This window comes from Narcine bancroftii, chromosome 5, assembly GCF_036971445.1.
Source record: "Narcine bancroftii isolate sNarBan1 chromosome 5, sNarBan1.hap1, whole genome shotgun sequence".
Lineage (NCBI taxonomy): Eukaryota > Metazoa > Chordata > Chondrichthyes > Torpediniformes > Narcinidae > Narcine > Narcine bancroftii.
This window is the reverse complement of record NC_091473.1, coordinates 144,859,908-144,883,446: the sequence shown is the minus strand read 5'-3', so window position 1 is coordinate 144,883,446 and position 23,539 is coordinate 144,859,908. Positions and strand designations below refer to the sequence as shown.

The window sequence follows — 23,539 nt, the reverse complement described above, 5'->3', positions numbered from 1 at the left end:
ACGAATCTTCCACTTTCTCTTATTTTATCTTTATTACATACAACCTGCTCTTTACATTCAGAGAAAGTTGTCTGAAGCTTTTTAAAATGTTCTTGTACTACATTACTGAAGTAAGGCATTTATTAACATCTCTCTTAAGTGTAGATATATCTTCAGAGACATTAAACATTGTCGATTGCACTTGAGTCATTTGATGAGACATTGTATCCATATGGTAAGCAATCCCTTCCAGCACAGTAAAAATAGAGTTCAATCCATATTCCAGTGCCACATCTTGAGACCCACCTCCTACAAGCTCCTCCTCCAATTGTTCCTGTGAACTGGCCATGAAAGGTAAGTCTTCTTGTTCCAGCGTTGTTGAGGCTTTTCCCGTGCGGCAGCGGGTCTGGGGACCCGACAACAGCACCCCAACCACATTGGAGCACTGGTGCTCGGGCCCCCCCAGAGACCACACACGCTCCAGTAAATCGCGGACCCTCGAAGCATCGCACGTGCCCGGCAGGGCCAGGGGCTGCACAGGGGCAGTCTCCAACACCTTCCTGCGTGTCCCGACTCCCCCGACGGCAGCGCTGGCCCAAGGTCTCTTTGTTCAATCGGGTCACCCGCGAATGTGCGGGTCGACATTGGTCGATTTCATCAAGAAGCCAGCGCCATCTTGCGGAGACAAGACCGGCGCCAGCATAATACTTAGCCTAGCTGGAGTTCTCTGTGGCTTGGAATTTCCCAATGAAAACTCCGTGGTTCCAACTGGACAGGTAGGCCTCAGTTCTTCAGCACTTTTAAAAAGTAGTTTTTTCTGTCGTTGAGTCTTAGGTTTTTTTATATTAGCTGCCATTATAGACAACTAATGTACTTAGAAGTAAAAATAAAACATTTATATACTTAGATTAAAGTTTAAAAATGGATATTTAAAAAAAAAACTGGCTGGGGAGAATTAGGACTGCCACGCCTCCCCCCACACCCCTGTTTCTGCAATAGTCTCTACCTCATCTAGCCCCACCATTCCTTTCTCCAGCAATCGATGTCTCGTCTCAGTGGATCGTATGCCCGTAACAATTCTGTCTCTAATAAAGTCCTCTGCATACTCCTGGACTGATACTGCTTTAAAGTTGCAGCCTCTCGCTAGGTCTTTCAGTATAAAGTCTCTGGCAGATTCCTCTACTTGTTGAGACCTGGTCATGAATCTGTACCGGGAGTGGAGTTCGCTATGCCCCTTACTGTAATGCCTATGTAAAGTGCTCATTGCCTCTTGGTAGGACCTGGCATCCTGTATAAGGGTGGTCTCCCAGCTGCGCTAACAGCAGCATTAATAGCTCTTTATATGATGCCTCAGCACCCTCCACGTAATTCAGAAAGCATCTCAGCCAGCGGTCGAAGTGCGTGCCGGCTCCAGGATTTCTGGGGTCGAGTTCCAGCCTGTCTTCTCACAGCACATGGCTAAGCCGCAGTCTCTGATCCCTTAGGTAATGTGGGGAAACCATGGGGGTCTTTCCCGGACTCCTCGTGGTCTCTGGGTCTAGATGTAGCAAGGGTGGACCCTGGGGTACTGGGAGCTGCTGGTAGAGCCTCTGTGGGGCTTGTGTCTGCTGGAGGAGTAACCTGGGTGCTTGGGGCTGTTGACTGAGTCTCTGGCTTGGGACATTTTCAGCGGGCTTAGGGGGGATCCCAGTGGTAGCGTCAGGTCTCCGTGGTACTGGGGAAACTGCTGCTGGGGGAGTGATGGTAGCGGTGTCTGCATTCCCTGGCTCTGGAGTGGTCAGGAATTCTACACATACGTGGCGATCGGGAGCATGATTTACGGAGATCCTTCCACTCACGCTTGTAGTGGCCCCTTTCTGATCGGACCAGGGTTTAGGGTCGGCGGCACCTGTACCAGCAAACCAACAGGCAGCTGGGCTCTTGGCCATTTCTTACCTGCCCTATCATACTTCTGTGGTCTTCCCCGCATTCCACCGCGATTCCAGTACAGCGGTCCCTCGCTGTCTCTGTCCTCAGATGCACATGCGTGCTGGTCATCCCCTGATTCCATTCCTCAGGAAGAGTCTCCCGGTGGTCAGAAATGCGCGTTGGAGCAGAAGCAGCTTCCATCCTAATAGCTATGATATTAGTTTATTAAATTATACTGACAATAACCACACCAGCAGTGCGAGTATAAGACAGCTTTAATAAACTAATATGTACACTAAGAGGGTCTTGTCTCTCTGCAAGATGAACCTGGAATGCTAGAGTGTAGCTCTGGACTGCTTTATAGACAAGGTCACTGGGATGACCCCTGGTGACCTAGTGGTGTAATTACATATCACCACACTACTGTCAGGACAACAGTGCTGACATCCGTGGGCAAAGGAGCTCAGTCTTCCTGTTCCCACTGAAACTACTGGGTGACCACACTGACATACAGCTCCAGACGGCAGTGCTGGCACCCGTTAGCAAAGCAACTCAGCAAATGGCTGGCTGAAGTTGCAGGTGAGCACGCGCAGTCCGACTGGCTGTTTGACTGCCTGCTGTCCAATCCCCTGACTAACCTCTTCAAAACCAACAAGTGCCTCCATCTCTCCCCACTGGTGGAGAGAGGTTAACAGTGGCAGGCTCATTCTCCTGTGAGCCCATGGACTTCCAGCACGTGATTCCTGTGCTTTGACAGCTGTCAATGTCCCCTAGTGGAAGCCTAGCGCTATTACAGTTCCGAGCAGCTGTCAAATCCCCCGAAGTAGGTTCAGTCCTGTCCTCAGCCAAAAATAAAATTGACCAAGGTCTATAACACTGAGCTAAGGAAGTCCTGGTGAACACATTGAGCCGGCAGGTTACATTGGTGGTAATCTTGTTGCGGACACATTGCTCACTGAGTGACCTTGATCAGAATTAAACTGGAACTCACTGTACCAGCTGCAAACCCATTTTCCACATTTGATCTTCAATGTTTCTTTAAGATTTGATGTTTATTTCACTCCATTCAGGATTACAGTCCCGCCGTTCCAGCAAACGTCCTGTCCTTTACAGCTTGGAGATCCAAGCACACCACCAAGCACACACTCTGTTCTTCGTTTTTACCTTTTGTGAAAATTGGACTGTATTAATTTGTTAGACTGTGTTGAACAATTTCTAAAACCCTGCACTGTGAAGAAGAATTTCAAATCGAGCTGAATGCTTTTGTTCATGTGCAATGCCACTAAATAGAAGCCCAGCCTCAGGAAAGACTGAATGAACTCATCCCACGAGTGATTGCAATAACCTGTACCACCCACCTGGGCTGGGACCAGACATCTGGCCCCAGGGGTTGACACAGAGCCAGATTATCAAACCGACACCCATCAGGATTTTCCCCAGAGTAACTGCCCATCCACAGCAGGTTGAGGACTAGGACCAGTGTCAGAGCCGAAGTCCAGCACATCCTCCCGGCCTGAGCCCTGCCAGAGATGGAAATCCAGCAATACCAGGTACTTTCTTTGACAGCAATCCTCATGTCGCTGATAACTCCTCCTCCTGCCTCTCCGTCTCTGTGTGTGTGTGTGGTAATGACGAAGGTTTGATGCAAACTTTGTTCTTCAATCGTAACTTTGATGGAAAAGTTATCTCCTCTCTCACTGTCTTGAGCAGTGTTTAACTCATGGCCCACTTGGTTTGCTTGAGCAGTCCTGGTTAATAGTTTGAAATGTCTCCAAGAAATGTGAGGTGTTGCATTTTGGGATGTCCTCTGATCTAAGGTGGGCAGGATTGACCCAGTGAACGATAGTGATCTCGGGAGTGTTGTGGAACAGAGGATCCAAGAAAACAGGGAGGTGATATCTGTAAAATTGCATCACAGGTAGATAAAGATGGTCAAAAAGGCCTTTGGCAAGTTGGCCTTCATCAGTCAGAGGATTGAGTGGAGAAGATCGGGGCAGTTTTATTAGATGTTGATCAGGCCCCATTTTTGTCTTCAGTTCTGGTTCGTGCAAAAGAAAGACATTGTCAGGTTGGGAAAGAGGGTAGGGATGATTCACGAGGATGTGGCCAGACCCTGGGGGCCTGAGGTTTAGGGAACGGTTGATGAGGTTAGGACTTTGTTCCTTGCAGTGAGGCACAGAATTCTGCAGATGCTGTGACTGTGGTGAAAACACACCGAACTGCTGGAGGAACCTCAGCCGGTCTTTCAGCATCCATAGGAGACAAAGAGATATCGCTGACGTTTCGGGCCTGAGCCCTTCTTCATAATGAGTGAAAACACAGGAAATCTCAGTGAACAGACAGACCTGGCTTGTGGGGTGGGGGTGGGGGGTGGGGGGGGTGAAGGAGCCCCGACCAACAAAAGGCATTAATTTTCATCCCACTGGCTCCACATAAAGCCATGGAACACTTGGACAGTGAAGATGCATTCATTAACATGCTCTTCATCGATACAGTTTGGTACTTAACACCATCATCCCCTCAAATCTAAACTGGGACTCAACACCCCACTGTGTAATTGGATCCTGGATTTCCTCACCTCCAGATCACAATCAGTGAAGGTTGGTACGAACTTTTCCTCCACAATTTCCATCAGTACCGGAGCACCACAGGGCTGTGTTCTCAGCCCCCTGCTCTACTCACTTTACACCTACAACTGTGTGGCTCGATACAACAAATTTGCTGACGATACCACAGTAGTGGGTTCTATAGAGGATGGGGATTGAAAACTTGGCTGAATGGTGCCCCAACAACAACCTCACACTCAATGTCACCAAAACTAAGGAGCTGATTGTTGACTTCAGGAAAGGAAAGCCAGAGATTTACAATCCAGTGATCATTGGGGATCAGAGGTGGAAAGGGTGAGCAAATTTAAGTTCTTGGAAATCACTATCTCGTAGGATCTTTCCTGGACCCAATCCTCCAATGGCATTATGAAGAAAGCATGTAGCGCCTCTACTTCCTCAGGAGTTTGCGGAGTTATGGAGTGACACCAGAAACCCTGACAAATTTCTATAGAGTTATGGTGGAAAGTGTGCTGACCGGCTGGATCATGGTCTGGTATGAAGACACCAATGCCCCTGAATATTAAGCCCTGCAGAAGGTAATGGACATAGCCTAGGACTTCACAGGTAAAACCCTCCCCACCATCGAGAATATCTGTAGGGAACGCTGCCATCAGAGAGCAGTAGTGATCATCAAAGACCCACACCACCAAGCACACACTCTGTTCTCGCTGCTGCCATCAGGGAAGAGGTATCAGTGCCTCAGGGCTCACCCCACCATGGTCAAGAACAGCTACTGCCCGTCCACCATCAGACTCCTCAATGACAAACTCAATCAGGGACTCATTTAAGGACCCTTACTTGTGCACTTTATTGATTTTCATTTTGTTCTCTCTGTATTGCACAGTCAGTTTATTTACATTTGTTTTCTGTTTATAGTTCTTTGTTTACATGTGTACACTGTGCTTAGTATTTTTTGCACTTCCAGTAAGTGGTAATTCTGCCTGGCCCACAGATAAACAATCTCAGGGTTGTATGTGATGTTATCTACGTACTCTGACAATAAATCTGAAATCTAATTGGATTCGATAAGTGAGAGGTGAGAATTGATTATATCTGTGGAAAAGAAGATGGGAAAAGGGAGAGCTGGGGAAGAAGTTGGGGATGTGTATGAGTTTAATGCCATCTGGTGAGAGGTGGCCCAGTCTGAATATGAGGTGTCGTTCCTCCAATTTGCTGGTGGTCGCAGTCCGGCATGACATAAGACCATGCACGGACATGTCAGCAAAGGAATGGGATGGAGAATTGAAATGGGCGGCCACTGGGAGATCCACGCTATTGCGGCGGTCAGAGCCAAGGTGCTCAGTCTATGTCCAGTGTCTCCGATGAAAAGGAGACCACAGCGGGAGCACCACATGCAATGGATGATCCCAGCAGACTCACAAGTAAAATATTGCTTCACTTGGAAGGATTGTTTGAGGCCCCAAATGGTGGTGAGGGAGGAGGTGTGGGCGCAAGTGGAGCATCTCCTGTGGTCACAGGGGTAGTGAGGAGGGAGGAGTGGACATGGGAGTCACGGAGGGAGCAGATCCTCAGGAAGGAGGAGAGGGGATTATGTTGACTAAATTAAGGAAGGACAGATTCAGTGAATCATGTTTTAAACGTTGCTCAAGGCAGAGAGGAGAGAAGAGCGAGAAGTTTTCCAACAAAGTTACAATTGAAGAACAAAGTTTGCATCAAACCTTCATCGTTACCACACACACACAGAGACGGAGAGGCAGGAGGAGGAGTTTCAGAGACGTGAGGATTGCTGTCATTGTAAGTACCTGGTGTTGCTGGATTTCCATCTCTGGCAGGGCTCAGGCCGGGAGGATGTGCTGCAGATCGGCTCTGACACTGGTCCTGGTCCTGTTCCTCCTTGACCCACTGAGCATGGGCAGGAGCTCTAGGCAAACTCCTTATGGGTGTCGGTGTGTTAATCCAGCTCTGTGTCAACCCCTGGGCCCAGATGTTCGGGCCCCAGTCCAGGTGGGTGCTACCAGTTATTGTGATCACTCATGGGAAGAGTTAGTTGACTAAAGGATCTTCCTTGACGTGATCTGTTGGAAACAGATCATCGGGTGTGAGCTCCTCTGTTCCTCACATGGTTCGCTGACTTTTCACTTGTTCGGGGTGGCAGTTCCTGAGAGTGTTGGTAGGAGACTGTGCTTTATCCCCTGGAGCTTCCGGACTTGAAGGTCCTCCGCGTGGGTCCGAGATCTGAGACTGGGCTACAATAAAGTTTGGAGGTGTTGTGGATAGTGTCAAAGTTTGTGGCAAGATTAAACCAACTATAGACAGGTTTGGGCAGTGAAATAGCAGGTGAGTGTGAAGTTCTGCAGTTTGGAAGATCGAACATGATTTTGGGGCATGTGGTTAATGCAAGCATTCTGAACTGAGGAACAAAGGACTTGGTGTCCAGGCCCATGGATCTCTCAAGGTTGCCACGCAAGCCGATGGGGTATATAGGAAAGGTATGGTGTGATAGCCTTCATGAGTCAGGGGATTGAGGTCAAGAGCTGTGAGGTAATGTGGCAGCTCCATCAAACTTGGTTAGACACCACTCGGAGTGTTATATTCAGTTCTGGTCACCTCATTACAGGAAGGATGCAAATGTTTTGGAGAGATTTACCAGGATGGTCTTTGGATTAGAGTGAGCAAAGCTGATGGAGCGAGAGCTTTTGTCTTTGGAGCGAAGAAGAATGAGAGGTGACTATTCTGGAGAATGAGAGGTACCTCATAACAGGAAAGATGTAGGAGGTTTGGTGACACTGCACAGGAGATTTAACAGGACATTTTCTGGTTGGGAGAACTGATCTTATGGTTGGCAGAGCTAGGGATTTTCTCTTGGCAGCAAAGAAGGATAAGAGGTGACTTAATCGAGTTCTACAGGATTAAGAGGGGCTCAGGTAGGGCGGACAGTCAGCATCTTGCCCCTGTGGGAAATTACAGCTAATACCGTGGGGCAACAGTTTAAGGCGCGTGGAAGAAAGTTCAGGGGAAACGTCAGAGTGAAGTGTTGTTACTCAGAGTGGTGGCACCTGGAATGTATTGTCAGGGTTGTAGCTGGATGTTGGTACAATTGGGACATTCACAAGACTCTTCGACAGACACGTGGCTGGAGCAGAAGTAGGGAAGGGGGTGATGTAGGGAAGGGTTAGGTTGTTGTCAAGTAAGTTTCCAAAGGTCAGCACAACAATGTGGGCTGAAGGGCCTGTACTGTGCTGGCCTGTTCTATGTGTAAGCAACATAAATATCTGGAGGTCGTGGCGATTGAAAACAGGATGTTTTCATGGAATGGTGGGACTCTAGTCCTGACAGCAGTAAATTAAACTTTTTTTAAAAAGTGAATTAAGTATCGAGTTTTTACTTCAATCACAGTGTCTCAGGGCTTTCCTGATTTACTAAAACTAAATGTCAAATCTTTAAAGAAACATTGAAGGTCAAATGTGAAAAATGGGTTCCCATCTGGTACAGTGAGTTCCACTTTAATTCCGAACAAGGTCACCCAGTGAGCTCTGTGACAGCAGTCAGATCACCCCCAATGTAACCTGCCAGCTCAATGTATTCGCCAGGACCTCCTTATCCCAGAGGCTGGGGGGTGGGATTCACTGGGAAAATGGATGTTTTCCAATGACAGATTTCCCTTTGTTCCAGGTCGTTGCCATTGATTTTGGGGGAAAGGATTGGAAACATTACGACTGGGCGAAGGTCACAACCATTGTTCTGACTCGCGATGTTGACCCTGAACTTGTGTGTTACGCTCACTCCAAAAATATTCGCGTTGTCAAAAGAGGTATTGTAGTAGCTCACCGGAGGCTTAATCGAACTGGCTCGGGAGGTTCCGAGCGATGCAATGACGTCATTTGGGATGTGCAGGGTTTTAAAAGCTGCGTGTGATTGTTTGAGTAAACTACTTTTAAAACGACTTTTAGTCGACTTTTAAATGTCTTAAAGCTGCGTGAGTCAACGGCGTTTACTGAACTTCGACTCAACTATGCTGATCATTTTCTTGTTCTTTGTTACGCCCTCCAACACAGTTGCTACAGTAACTAATTTTACTACAGAGCACAGAGCACATATCATTTGTTCTCCATGAACCATTCTGATAAGACTAAGTTTGTGGCAGCAGGACAGCTCCCCCTCCAGTGTTCGTTATTCTCATGCCTCTAGACCCTTAGTTTCATTGATCCAGCCTCCCCTGATAACTCACACCCTCCCGTCCCCGTGACATCCTCGTGAACCTGACTCACTCCCTTTCTCGCTGTGGCTTCCTCTTCATTGGCCAAGTCCAACTCCACTTGCCTTCATCCACCCAATGAGAAGTGTGGGAACTGAGGGAACGTGGCAGCGCCCTTGATGTATTTCAAGTTCAAGTTCGCTATCATTCAGTTGCACAAGTACATCCCGAGGAAACCACATTCTCCGGTCCTCGGTGCAAAACATGGAGACACACAACCAGACATAATGCACATAAGGACAAAGAATACATTTGCAGAACAAACGGACCTCTTTCAGAATGAATAAAATAAATAAACTCTGATTGATAATATTTAATTTTAGTTCTGGTCTTACAGCCTTAATATTACTCAATAAAATAACATCGGGCCCTGTGGGAATTTGACCCTTGTAAATCATTCCATAAAATGACCTACCCCGAACCAAAATTGTCTTACATTCGGGCATTTCCAAATTGAATGAAAAAATGTTCCAACCTCCGATCTACACCTAAAACAAAAATCTGATACAGCAGGATTTAGCCTATTGAGTTTTTGTGGAGTCACAAATAATTGATGTGAAAGGTTATATTGAACTAACCTCATCCTCTTGAGGAAGTGTAGATGTGGCTGCACCTTCCTGCCTGATGAGGAGATGTGGGCCCCGGAAAGGGCATTCTTTAAATTAATTTAAGGAACTTTCTGTTCCCCACTCTCTCTACAACAGAGCTATTGATGTGTTCCTTTGTCATCCTGAAGTCCACAATCATCTTCTTTACCTTCTCCACGTTGCTTGTGCAGGACTGTACAAACCTTCCATCCCCCTCCCTGCCAGCCGACTCGTCATTGTTGCTGATGAGGCCAACTCCCGTTGTGTCATCCACAAACCTGCCGTTTCTGTTGGAGAAGAACCTGGAAGTACAGTCGTGAGTCTGAAGTGTGAGCAGTCATGGGCTGAGCATGCAGCCCTGAGGTGCACCTCTTCTCAGTGTGATGGGGCCTGAGGCTCTTGGCTGCCATCTTGGACATACTGTGGTCATTCAGCCAGAAAGTTCAGAGATAGAGGCCCCAAGCACAAACAACAGTCAACTAATATTGATCCAATTGGGGAAGGTGGTGGCTATATAAATTCCTCCTCAAAGCCTCACTCTGAGGGTGTAACTGACATTGTGCTGTAAAGTTTCTCAGAACACAGATGATCTGTGAATAACACTGGTCAAATCATTTTCTTTCTTGCATTAGCTGACGTATCTCTGGACGAAATCAACAGGACAAGAGCTCAAAGAAAGTGGATGAGGATTAACAAGTATCTGATAACCAGGGACTATCTGGATGGAATCAATGTGAATATATTACCCCAAATTGCAACAAATTCCAAAGAATATTATGCATTAAATGTACTGATGGAAGATCTCGTACAAACTTACCACCGAGACAGACCTGGATCTCAAGTAAAGAATATTTCTTTAATGGATTTAAGAATTTTATTTCACATCAGTTGTTTACATGGAAATTAAAACATTAACCTGCTCACTGCATGCACTGGGTTTGAGGTGGAAAGAAACTTCTTACTGTGAGAAACAGAAGTACCTTCACAGATTTCGCTCGAGACAAAAATTGAGAACAAAGAACATTTATTGTACAACAGTGCAAAGTTGGGTGCTTCCCCTTACCATGGGAATACACACATATACTGGGGCTCACCCAACTTTTATACAGTTCATTTCAGTGTAGAGGTACCCTCCCCCCATTTAACATTCTTCTGCCTCCTGGATTGGTTTGGCATTTGGTAATTCTGTCTGTCTATGTGCAATTTCTGTAAACTTGAAAGACCATGGGGTGGGGGGGGGGGGGGTATCCTGTCTGGGTCCCATCATTTCATTGTCCTTATTCATGAATCTGCCTTTGTTCTTATTCAAACATCTCAACCTCCAGGACACTAATTCTATATGCAGAACTTACTAATTCTTTCTATCACTATATATTATTCTATTATACTTGCGTAACCCTTCCTCACACTCTTATCGGAATTCATCCCTACTCAGCACTTACTTAACTTCCTCTAGTCTAGTCTAGTATTCCTTATTTCATTCATACAACTTTACTTCCTATATTCTATTATCTCTCACAATCCACACTTTTTCTTTAGCTACGCTTAGTAAATTCTCAACTGGAAGCTTGGTCTTCTTCCCAGCGAGTCACCAAACGAACTGTAATCTCAGCATCACCAGACGGAGTTTGGGAAACATACATCCTTTGGGTTGTAGGGATCTGACGAAGGGCCCGTTGAATTAAACACTGCACACAAGTCATTAGGCAGGGAAGTATCATGATGGCTAAAATAATGAGTCCAACATTCAGATGGTTTACACCTGAATGCAATGGGGGCCAATATACTGGCAGTTAGGTTTAAAAATGCTGTCAGATTTGATTTAAACTAATTTGGCAGGGGGAAGGGAACAGGACTGGTAGGGAAGCAGATAGGAGAGTGAATATAGGGGTGTTTCTGTTAGACGGTGAAACAATAAGGAAAAAGGGAACTAAAAAGAATAGGAGAGTAGGGGCAAGGGCATCGAGAACAAAGGTGGAGGGAGAAAGGAGATATGGTATCAAGGTATTGTGTATGAATGCACGGAGTGTAAGGAATAAAATGGATGAGCTTGAGGCACAAATGGCAATGGGAGGTTATGATATTGTCGGAGTAACGGAGACATGGTGTCGGACTCTGGCTTTACCTTACTCTTAATTTAGTCTATGTGTGGTCTGAGTCCAGCGTGTTCTTTGAATGAAGTGATAGGAGAAGGTATTCGGTTCAACAGTCAGTTTATTACACAGCACAAGAATAAAACTTAACAGAGCTCTGGGTCAGTCGTTAGTTCATAGGTCACCTGCACAGTGAGCTATTCCCCAAGACTGACCCCTATTGTCCAGTTGGCTCAGTTTATATAGGTCAACCTTATCATACAGAAGAAAAGTTGTCTTCCTTTGCTAGATCTTTTTGCATAAGGGTTATCACAAGTCATCTCCTGTTTTGCAGATATCTGGGGTGTAGCACTCCCATCTTAATCCTCCAGGCCAGACTATCCTGTTGTGTTGATCAGAAATTAATTCATCCCCAGATATTTCTAATCACCATTCTGTTCTTGTCTGGCCAATTTCTGCTGTTCTCTTTAACACCTCCTCCTGCCTTAATCTTCCTCCTAGACTTGTTTTCCATTCCCTTTGTTTCTTACAGGCCATTCTTTGTTCTGATCTGGCCTGTGTCTCCTGTGCTACTCACCACCTCATTTAGTTTGAGCATTCCTCCTAAATTGTTTTATGCATTTCCTCTCCCTGTATTTTGGAGAGACAATTTTGCTCAGCCAACTTTGCTCCATGCTGTGATTGCCACTTAATCACATTCCTTTTTCCCTGAACCATGCAGTAAATATACACTTATTAATTAATCATTTATTTCATACTGTTTTAACCCCTAGATTCCAACAGTCCCCCTTTTGGTCTCATGAAAATGAGACCAACCACCAGTTAACTTATGGGACCAAGACCTCAGGAGTTTTTGCAAGGACCGGCATCTCCGACCCCTTGTTAAACTTAACCTCACAAACTTGGCCATTATGAACACACTTCAGTTCAGTGGGGGCCCCCAACACAGAGTTCAGAAACGTCAGTCCAATCCGCAAAGTACTGTTTCAGTTCGTTATGGGCCTCCCAGGCTGACCACAAACCCTTTGTACAGTTGTTTCCTTCTCCAGATGCTTCAAGGGCTAGGAACAACATCACCCATAGTCCCCACATAGTATTCATCTCAGCTCCCTTCATTGTTTTGATGCCAATAAATTAATTATGCCGTCAACCACTGATACACAGTCACCGTAGTCCAATAGTCTCTTTAAAAAGGGACGTTAAGTGTTCTTAGTCCGTGGTTGCTTCACAGAGTCCCAGTCATCTCCGTTCGAATCTGTTCCAGTGTCCGTGTCGGTGGGTCCGTTGCTGTTCAGACTCCAATGATACCACGTCTCGCTTTTTCCCTGTAGTCAATCCGCGTGGGACGTTCTCTCCACCGCTCTGTAGGGTCCTGTCCACCTGGGCTCCGACCACTTTCTTTTGATGACCTTTAGCAGAACCCACTCCGCGACTGAAGGTATCGGAGTTTCCTCTTTTCTGTTGGGACTTGTGACCTGTTGTGAAAAATCTGACACCAGAGCCGTTAGTTTATCATAATAAAGTTTGCATCCCATTGAACTTACCTCATTCTTCGTAGTCTGAATTCCGGCTCCCGGTCCTGGAAACTGGTGCCCTGTTTGTAGTTCATATGGAGTAAATCCTGTCACAGAACTTACCGAACTCCTTATTGACATTAATGCCAGGGGCAACGCATCCGTGCCTGTACTTTCCCGATCTTACCTTTTATTGTTTGGTTCATCCTCTCCACTTTCCCTTGGGATTGCGGATGGTACACCGTTCCAAAGGCATGTTTCAATCCCAACATTGCTTCTACCTCCTGTAGATTATTATTCTTAAAATGACTTCCATTATCAGACCTGATTTTTCTAGGGAATCCGTGTCTCGGAATATACTGGTTGATCAGGAATTTACATACCGTCCTTGCATCTTCTCTTTTGGCAGGGATTGCCTCCGGCCACCCTGTGAACACATCTACTGCTACTAAGAGGTATCGATAGCCACTTACCCTCTCAATCATGTCCGTATAATCCAGTACGATTTCCTGCCCTGGTAACTTAGGTAGAGGGAACTGACCTTCATGTGGCTTTACAGTCGCCTTTACATTGAAAGCTATACATACATCACACTCTCTAATATGGTTCTCCACCATCGCCGGCAGGAAGGGGTGCCACCAATGTATCAAGTACCTTATCATCTGCTTCTTTCCACAGTGTGTTAGCCCATGCGCCTCCTCGAGGAGGGGTTTCATGAGTCCAGATGGTAAAACTGGCCTCCCGTCTATCGATCTCCATAGTCCTTGATCCTTGGTTGCCCCCCTTTCCTCCCATACCATCCTTTCCTGAGGTGATGCCTTTGCTTGTTCCTGTATTATTACTTCTACCCTACACGGTGGTAATAAGTCATGTGCTGTTCTGTCTGCCTGTATCATAATAAACTGAGGGCCGTATCCTGCTGCCCTTTTAGCGGCCATGTCCGCTTCCTGATTTCCCCGAGCCACCATCGTATCTGTTCTATCATGTCCTTTACATTTAAGAACTGCTAATGCCCTTGGTTTCAGGAGGGCCTCAGCCAGTTTCCTAACATCCTTCTCGTGTTTAATTGGGGTCATTGCTGCTGTTAAAAACCCACTTCTAATCCATTGACTAAGTTCGACCTGAATTGTCCCTACCACATATGCCGAGTCTGTATATATATTGACCTCCTTCCCTTCTGCCCATTCTAATGCTGCTATCATTCCCTGCGAGTTGTGCTGACTCCTTTCCTCTCACTGTCCCTGTAATGATTTCTTCAAATCCTCCTGTAGTTTTTCGTACCACCGCATAGGCAGCTTTCAATCCATCTGTGGGGTGTCTGTAACAACACCCATCTGTAAACAAGGTTTCATCTGGTTCTCTTAAGGGTGTAGCCTGTAGGTCAGGTCTTATTTTAATATCCTTCACTACCCTCTTCACACAACAGTGTGGTTCTCCCTCTCCCATATTGTCTGCCATGTTAATGCCTTCATGGGTAAATGTAACATTTGGAGCATTCAGGATCTTTTCTAGTCTCGTCTGCCTTAGTGAAGTCATTGTAAATGCTGTCGAGCTCACAAATGCTACAATGCTATGTGTTGTTAATACCGTCAGGCCATGTCCCATTACTATGTGTGCCACCTTTTGTAAAATCTTTGCTACTCCCGCTGCATGTCTCGTACATGGTGGGTGTCTGTCTTCCGTTGGGTCTAGTGTGATACTCACATACATGAGCACACATCTTCCACCCCCTTCTTTCTGAAAAAGAACACCATCAATTGTGTGTGCTTTTTCAGAAACATCCAAAAAGAAAGGTAGTTTATAATTTGGAATCGCCAAATCTATAGCTGTTGTAAGAGCTTGCTTCAATAGAATAAAACTCATCTCAGCCTGTGCAGTCCAATCAAGTGTAGCTTCCAGATTCCTCATCCCCTGCTCATTCACCAAAGTTTGCAGTGGATGTGTCAACTCACCATACGATGGGATAAACTGCCTACTATACCCTGACAAACCCAAAAACGAAAGCATCTCCTTTTCTGTCTTTGGTTTTGGATGATGTAGTATCGCTGTTCGATGTGCAGGGGAAATCCCTGTGCCTTTCGCTGAGACCATTCTCCCTAAAAAGGTGACCACCTGCCTGCAGCATTGCAGCTTTGAGCGAGAGACTTTAAAGCCTGCCTTGAACAGCTGCACTAGCAGGAGACAGGTGGCCTCCAAACAGGAAGTATGATCAGGTGCTGCTAATAGGATGTCATCTACATACTGGATCAGAACTACCCCACCTGGCAGTGCTAGCCCCCCCAGCTGTTCTTTCAACACCTGATTGAAAATCCCTGGAGATAAAATAAAGCCCTGCAGAAGCCTAGTATACCGCAACTTTCTACCTCTATACGTGAATGAAAACACATCTCTTAATGGTTCTGCCAGCGGCAAGCAAAAGAAAGCATTCGCTAAATCTATGCAAGAGAACCACTTGTGGTTGGGGGTTAAAGCAGTCATGGCAGTATATGGGTTTGGTACTGGAACTGTGGGTGTTCTCACAATACCATTGATGCGCCTTAAGTCATGGGCCATCCGATATTTGCCCGTGTCTTGTTTAGGAACAGGTAAGATGGGTGTATTCCAACTAGAACACGAATGTTCCAACACCCCTGAATACATAAGGCCATCAATGGTATCTGCCAAACCTTCCTCAGCTTCAGGTTTGTGGGGATACTGCATCTGCCAAATAGGGGTGAAATCTGACAGTTCGAAGGTTATGGGATCAACCTGCTGACAAAAACCCACATCTGCTGGTCCCACTGACCACAGGTTCTCAGGGAGAGAATCTAGCATAGGGGCCGAGTCGGGGTTATCCATCTTCTCTCTACCATGAAAGCGTTCAATCTGTCTATGCTCAAGGAGGACTTGATCATATGTCGGAGACAAAATTCTGTATGCCTGACCAGATGAGGAGAACTGCACTGTTGGTATTTGGGTGTCAGACCAGTCCCTTAGGGACTTCAAGTTCCGACACATCGGTCCCAAATCTTTTGCCTGATGAGTAGTGCCAATTGCAAGGGTGACATGAGGAATGGCCTCACCTGCCATCTCATACCATTCCAGCTGTTCAGATGTCAGTGCCAGCGCAGCGGCCACTCCCTCCTTTCCTACCACTATGTAGTCCGAATTAATTTCCCATAGCATGCCCTCTACCTCTTCATAAAAGGCATGCTGATACATTTCATCCCCATCCCTATCGTAAAAGAGGGTCATATGGGGAGGGTCCGAGGGAGGGGTATACGGGTGTAACGTCTGGATCCACGGCTTCCATTGATTATAAAGCTTTAGCAGCCCTCCCTTCTGTGGGTCCTCTGGTTCCAACAGCACCCAGTAAATGTCAGCCCATTGTCCCTCAGACGCGGATCCTCCAGCTGCCGCCAACAACATCTGAGAACCGGAATGAAGTGTAGTTAATGAACAGTTCATAGAATATCCATTTGGAAAGGTGACTTCTATTCCGCTGGGTCCATTGTGATGGTCCGCACCTGACCAACAGGTCTCTGCCCAAAAGATTGGTAGGGCACCTGGCTGACAAAATGTATTGATGTGTAAAAGTCTGTCCCGCCACAGAAGTGACTCGTGGTGTAGAAAACGGCAGATTTTCTGGTGTACCCGAGAACCCTATCAGCTGGACGCTAGAGTATGATGTTTTATCTTGAAATTCAGTGCCAGTGAGTGTTGAAAATCTGGCTCCCGTATCCACTAAAAAGGATACTTCCATGTCCATTACTTTAATCTGCAGGAAAGGGTCTGCCAACCTAGCCTGCTCATGGGTGCTCGGGCTCCATCACTGTGGGCAATATTGCTCCTCCTCTGTCAGCCAAGGGAATTGTCTCTTCGGAGCTAGAGCCGCATAGGGTGCCTGATGTACTGGGGGTGGCACTGACGATCTCTGGGGCTGGACCCAATGCTCATTTTGTGGTGGTCCATATCCCCTTCCCCCAGTGTCCCGAGGATCCCAAGCTAGGGGGCAGTCTCTCTTCCAGTGTCCTGGCTGACCACATACAAAACATACAGCTGGTTGCATTCGTGGAGCACCCCGACCTCTCCCTCTTACTCGGAATCCCCCCATTGGACCTCCCATTCTGGCCACAAAGGTGGGACCCGGTGCCCAATATGGGGCCGGGTGCCAACTCATATTATTCCCTTGTGGTGGCTGCGTTGGCTGCTGAATCATCTGGTTCGCACCCTTTGAGGAAATCTTTTTTGCCTCGTTTGCCTTTTTTCTAGCCTCTTCCAATTGAAGCGTAAGGAGTTGCACTTGTGCCGACTCCATAGTATGTTTGTCCTCCTTTTGCTTAGCCCTGTAACGTTTCATGTGATGGGTCAAATGTTTTTCCCATTGCTCACTCGAGCAGCCAGGAATATCAGGGTTATTATCTAATGCCTCCCTAACTACAGCTGGCAGTCCACTCGTTACTGCAGCCCTAAAGAGTGTAGTCTGCAAGGGATCTGTGGCTGGGTGTACTCCTGCTTTATCCATCCAACTCTCCTTACACTGACTCAAAAAGGTCAAGATCTCCTCATCCTCTGACTCCTTTTGTCTATTGTGAGGAGTGGGGGTGGTGTGATCCTCTGACATTCCTACCGACAAGGCATTCTCAAGTGTCTTTTCTTACTCTCTCTCATTTGTTTTTTCCAGTGGCATACTAGTTTCCCTTACTTTACATACATTCTGTATTTCCTTTGTTAACTCCTTCATTTCCTCCACCCTTTCCTGCATAACTCTCTTAAGTCTCTCCTTCGCCTCCTGGAGTTCGTGACCTGCTAATTCAGTGACATTCACTATTCCCTCATTTATCTGCATCACTGGCATCTGGGGAATAGGATAAGGTGGTGGCAATGTCTCTGGTAACTTTGGATATAGCAGGGCTGACGGCTTAACCTCCCCTGTATTCTCCTTAGTGATATGGGATCCCTTTTTAATATCATGTTGAAGGTTCGCTTCCACAGCCATGCAAGCCAATGTCATAATGTGTAAATCTGCCCTTCTCTGTTCCTTCACTTCTCTCTGTTGTTTAAACCTTCTTCTATTCCATATAGATCCTTGTCCTTTTGCCTCATGTTCCTGTACCTCCTTGGCTGCTTCCCTCTCTGCTTCTCCTAAGTACAGTACCAGCCGGATTTTTTCAAACCCTCGTGGAACCTTCCCCTGATTCTGCAGCTCTCTCCATATCTGTTCGTACCGTGCCATAGCCTGTACCTCCTCTCCCTTCGGTAATCCTCCCAGTAATTGATTCCTTGTTTTCTCCCACTGTCGGTTTACAGATGGGGGAACCCCTCTGTCTCCCCCGAGCTCTTGCCCTACATCCCTATTTACTCCTTCCATCTCCGTTCTGATCTTTAACCCTTTAGACTTCGTGATTTTGACACCCTGCAATCTACTTCGTCCCTTCCCACGTTATTATAAACACCAGCAGCATACTACACACGATCCTTAAACAAATCCTTATTATAAAATATTATGATACACTAGACGATTCCTAAACAGATACTTAACCACTATAGAAGCAAATAACTATAAAACAATACACCTTATACAGATACTGATTATACACTACTATGGTATACGATCCTTAATCAAATACTTATTACACACTATAAAAACAAATAACCATCACAATGCACCTTATACAGATACTTATACACTACTATGGCACACGATCCTTAATCAAATACTTATTACACACTATAGAAGCAAATAACCATCACCATACACCTTATTCTAATTGGCCAAGTGTCTAAAGCTATCTCTCGAGATCGCTACGAGGGGACTCCAACCCCGTTCTACTAGGAGGACTCCAACCCCCTTTCTACTAGGAGGACTCCAACCCCCTTTTTACTACAGGGGACTCCAACCCCGTTCTACTAGGAGGACTCCAACCCCCTTCTACTACAGGGGACTCCAACCCCGTTCTACTAGGAGGACTCCAACCCCCTTCTACTACAGGGGACTCCAACCCCGTTCTACTAGGGGGACTCTAACCCCCTTTTGTTTTATTCTTTGGCTTTAACGAGGGCTTTTGCAGAGTAGTGACAACACACAATTTATCTTTGCCAATAGCAGAACTTCGTTAAAACAGGCGTCTGCTTACCTCCCTTTGTAGGATGGTCACTTGTTGTTATCACCACACCACAATCGACCGGTGTTTCGTATCTTTTTCTTCCGTCACTTCTCCATCTTCATCACGTCGGGGTCACCAAATTGTCGGACTCTGGCTTTACCTTACTCTTAATTTAGTCTATGTGTGGTCTGAGTCCAGCGTGTTCTTTGAATGAAGTGATAGGAGAAGGTATTCGGTTCAACAGTCAGTTTATTACACAGCACAAGAATAAAACTTAACAGAGCTCTGGGTCAGTCGTTAGTTCATAGGTCACCTGCACAGTGAGCTATTCCCCAAGACTGACCCCTATTGTCCAGTTGGCTCAGTTTATATAGGTCAACCTTATCATACAGAAGAAAAGTTGTCTTCCTTTGCTAGATCTTTTTGCATAAGGGTTATCACAAGTCATCTCCTGTTTTGCAGATATCTGGGGTGTAGCACTCCCATCTTAATCCTCCAGGCCAGACTATCCTGTTGTGTTGATCAGAAATTAATTCATCCCCAGATATTTCTAATCACCATTCTGTTCTTGTCTGGCCAATTTCTGCTGTTCTCTTTAACACCTCCTCCTGCCTTAATCTTCCTCCTAGACTTGTTTTCCATTCCCTTTGTTTCTTACAGGCCATTCTTTGTTCTGATCTGGCCTGTGTCTCCTGTGCTACTCACCACCTCATTTAGTTTGAGCCCTAAATTGTTTTATGCATTTCCTCTCCCTGTATTTTGGAGAGACAATTTTGCTCAGCCAACTTTGCTCCATGCTGTGATTGCCACTTAATCACATTCCTTTTTCCCTGAACCATGCAGTAAATATACACTTATTAATTAATCATTTATTTCATACTGTTTTAACCCCTAGATTCCAACAATGGCTGCGAGAAGGGCAGGATTGGGAAATAAATGTTCCAGGGTACACGTCCTATAGAAAAGACAGAAAGTTAGGAAGAGGAGGTGGGGTAGCTCTGTTGGTAAGAAATGAAATTCAGGTGTTTGAAAGGAAAGACATTGAAACAGGTGGGGTAGAGTCTGTTTGGATAGAATTAAGAAATTGTAAAGGCATGAGGACCATAATGGGGGTAATTTACAGGCCTCCGAAAAGTAGCTTAGATATCAGTAGAAGTATAAATCAGGAATTAAGAGTGGCATGTCAAAGTGGTAGCAATACAGTAGTTATGGGGGACTTTAACATGAAGGTGGACTGGGATAATCAGACGGGGGCAGGAACACAAGAGAGTGAGTTTATTGAATGTCTACGAGATACTTTCTTGGAGCAGCTAGTGGAGGAACCTACCAGGGGGAAGTCGATTCTGGACTTGGTGCTGTGCAGTGACACAGAGTTAATAAGTGACCTCGACGTAGGGGAGCCATTAGGGAATAGTGACCATGGTATGGTTGCTTTTGATCTGCAATTAGAAAGGGAAAAAGAAAGGCAGTCGGAAGCATCTGTACTGCAGTTAAATAAAGGGGATTATGCAGCTATGAGGGAGGAGCTAGTCAAAATAAAATGGAAAGATACACTAGCTGGGAGGACAACTGGGGAAAAATGGCAGGTATTTTTGGACATTTTTCACAGGATTCAGGACAAATTTATTCCAAAGTGGAGGAAAGGCTCTAGGAGATGCAAGTGGCAGCCGTGGCTAACTAATAAAATCAAGTGCAATATCAAATCCAAAGGGAGTAAGTATAGGATAGCGAAGCGGAGTGGGAAGTTAGAGGATTGGGAAACCTTCAAAGAGCATCAGAGCGTAACTAAGAAAGTCATGAGAGGGGAAAATGAAGTACGAGAGGAAATTAGCAAATAATATAATGGAGGATAGCAAAAGCTTTTTTAAATATGTGAAGAGGAAGAAATTGGTTCGGTCCAAAATTGGTCCATTAAGAATGGAAAAAGGTGAAATTATTACCGGAAACAAGGAGATGGCTGAGGAATTTAACAAATACTTTGCAACTGTCTTCACCAAGGAGGATATAGGTTATGGTCAGTTAGGGGGTAACGGTCATGCGGTGTCAAGAGACTTGGGGAACTTTCCTGGGGAAGTAGGGGATCTAATGGATATCCGGATCCAGAAACAGGAGGTTGTGAGTAAATTGTTGGGACTGAGGGCTGATAAATCCCCAGGGCCTGATGGGCTGCATCCCAGGGTGCTTAAAGAAGTTGCTATGGAAATTGTGGAAGCACTGGTCGACTTTTTCCAAAGTTCCATAGATTCGGGGGAGGTCCCTGAGGATTGGAGAGTGGCTGATGTGGTGCCGATTTTTAAGAAGGGAGGGAGGGAGAAAACGGGAAATTATAGACCGGTCAGCCTGACGTCAGTGGTGGGGAAGATATTGGAATCTATCATAAAAGGAGTAATAGCAGAACACTTAGGCAGAAATAATAGTATAAGGGCAAGTCAACATGGATTCCTTAAGGGTAAGTCATGCTTGGCTAACCTTCTGGAATTTTTCAAGGATGTGACAAAGAGGGTGGACTTGTGAGAGCCTGTGGATGTGGTGTATTTGGACTTCCAGAAGGCCTTTGATAAGGTACCACACGGGAGACTAGTGGGCAAGATCAGGGAGCATGGTATTGGAGGTAAGGTGCTGACATGGATTGGAAATTGGTTAAGAAATAGGAAACAAAGGGTTGGGGTAAGCGGGTCTTTTTCATGATGGCAGGATGTGACGAGTGGAGTGCCGCAGGGATCGGTATTGGGTCCTCAGTTGTTTGTAATTTATGTAAATTATTTGGATGAGGGGATTATTAATAATTTGAGCAAATTTGCAGATGACACGAAACTGGGTGGCGGTGTGGGGTGTGAGGAGGATGTCAGGAAAATGCAGAGGGACTTGGACAGGTTGGGGAAGTGGGCTGTTGAATGGAAGATGACGTTCAATGTGAGCAAATGTGTGGTTATCCATTTTGGGGGCAATAATAGGAAAGCTGAGTATTATTTAAATGGAGACAAGCTAGGGAGTGGGGAGGAGCAAATGGATCTGGGAGTACTTGTTCACCGGTCATTGAAGACTAGCATGCAGGTTCAGAAAGCTGTGAAGAAGGCTAATAGCATGTTGGCTTTCATAAAGAGGGGATTGGAGTATAGGAACAGAGACGTCCTTCTGCAGTTGTACAGGGCCCTGGTGAGACCCCACCTGGAGTATTGCGTCCAGTTCTGGTCTCCAATTTTGAAGAAGGACATACTAGCTATAGAGGGTGTGCAGCACAGATTTACAAGGTTAGTTCCAGGGATGGCGGGGTTGACATATGTTGAAAGGCTAGAAAAACTGGACTTGTATCCGATGGAGTTTAGAAGGATGAGGGGGGACATGATTGAGGTATACAAAATTATCAAGGTGATAGACAGGGTGAAGTCGGATTACTTGTTCCCAATGATGGGGGATACGAGGGCTAGAGGGCATGGTTTAAGAATACAGGGTAGGCCCTTTAGAACGGAGATGAGAAAACATTTTTTTTACCCAGAGAAGTGTGAATCTGTGGAATGCTCTGCCACAGAGGGTGGTAGAGGCAGATTCGCTGATTATGTTCAAAAGAGAGTTAGATAAGACTCTAGTGGGCAAAGGAGTTAAGGGTTATCGGGATAAGACTGGAAAGGGGTACTGATGGTAGTGATCAGCCATGATCTGTAAAATGGCAGTGCTGGCTCGACGGGCTGAAGGGCCTACTCCAGCTCCTATTGTCTATTGTCTATTGTCTAACTGCTATAAGGGCTGTGTGTATCCAGTAAAAAGTTCAACCACCTGACCATTGTGACTGTTGTCATCAATCGATCTTCCACAAACGCCGCTCTCAGCAGCCAACAAGTAATCGAGAGCCAGGCGGTTTTGTTAAGCTGTAGCTCATATCTGTCATTGTTCTTCAGCCAATAAATCCAAGGCCGTCGCCGTCTGTTTGGTGATAACCTCCAAAACTGCCTGGAGTCTGATTAAACGGTTTAAATGCCAAACAGCTGTGGTACTCTGGAGCAGCTTGTCGTACTCTGGCTTTACCTTACCCTCAATTTAGTTTATGTGTCGTCTGAGTCCAGCGTGCTCGTTGAATGAAGTGATAGGAGAAGGTATTCGGTTCAACAATCAGTTTATTACACAGCACAAGAATAAAGCTTAACAGAGCTCAGGTTCAGTTCATAGGTCACCTGCTCAGTGAGCTATTCCCCAAGACTGACCTCTACTGTCCAGTTTCTACAGTTTATATAGCTCAACCTTATCATACAGAACAAAAGCTGGCTTTCTTTGCTAGATTTCTTGCATAAGATTTATCACAAGTAATTTCCTGCTCTGCAGATATATTGGGTGCAGAGCTCCCATCTTAATCCTCAAGGCCAGAATATCCTGTTGTTTTGATCAGAAATCAATTCATACCCCAGATATTTCTAATTATTTCTTTGTTCTCATCTGGCCTTATTCTTCTGTTCTACTCAACACCTCCTTCTGTCTTAGCCTTCTTACTTGAGTTAGTTTCCATTCTCTTTGTTTCTGACAGTCTCTGTCAGGATTCTCTTGTCTGGCCATCGTCT

General features: G+C 45.8%; 1 protein-coding gene across 3 annotated transcripts in view; it reads left to right on the top strand.

The window, feature by feature from the left end:
* Positions 1–320: 320 nt before the first annotated feature.
* LOC138764049 (di-N-acetylchitobiase-like) overlaps positions 321–23,539 on the top strand; it is a 43,696-nt gene continuing 20,477 nt past the window's right edge. For 2 of the 3 annotated variants that reach the window (XM_069939330.1, XM_069939328.1), the window contains exons 1-4: positions 321–755; positions 6,108–6,248; positions 8,127–8,265; positions 9,929–10,137. In XM_069939330.1, the coding sequence (XP_069795431.1) occupies positions 327–755; positions 6,108–6,248; positions 8,127–8,265; positions 9,929–10,137 (918 nt within the window). In that variant the 5' untranslated portion in view covers positions 321–326. The remainder of the gene's footprint in view (positions 756–6,107; positions 6,249–8,126; positions 8,266–9,928; positions 10,138–23,539) is intronic. The other variant, XM_069939329.1, reaches the window with a different exon arrangement.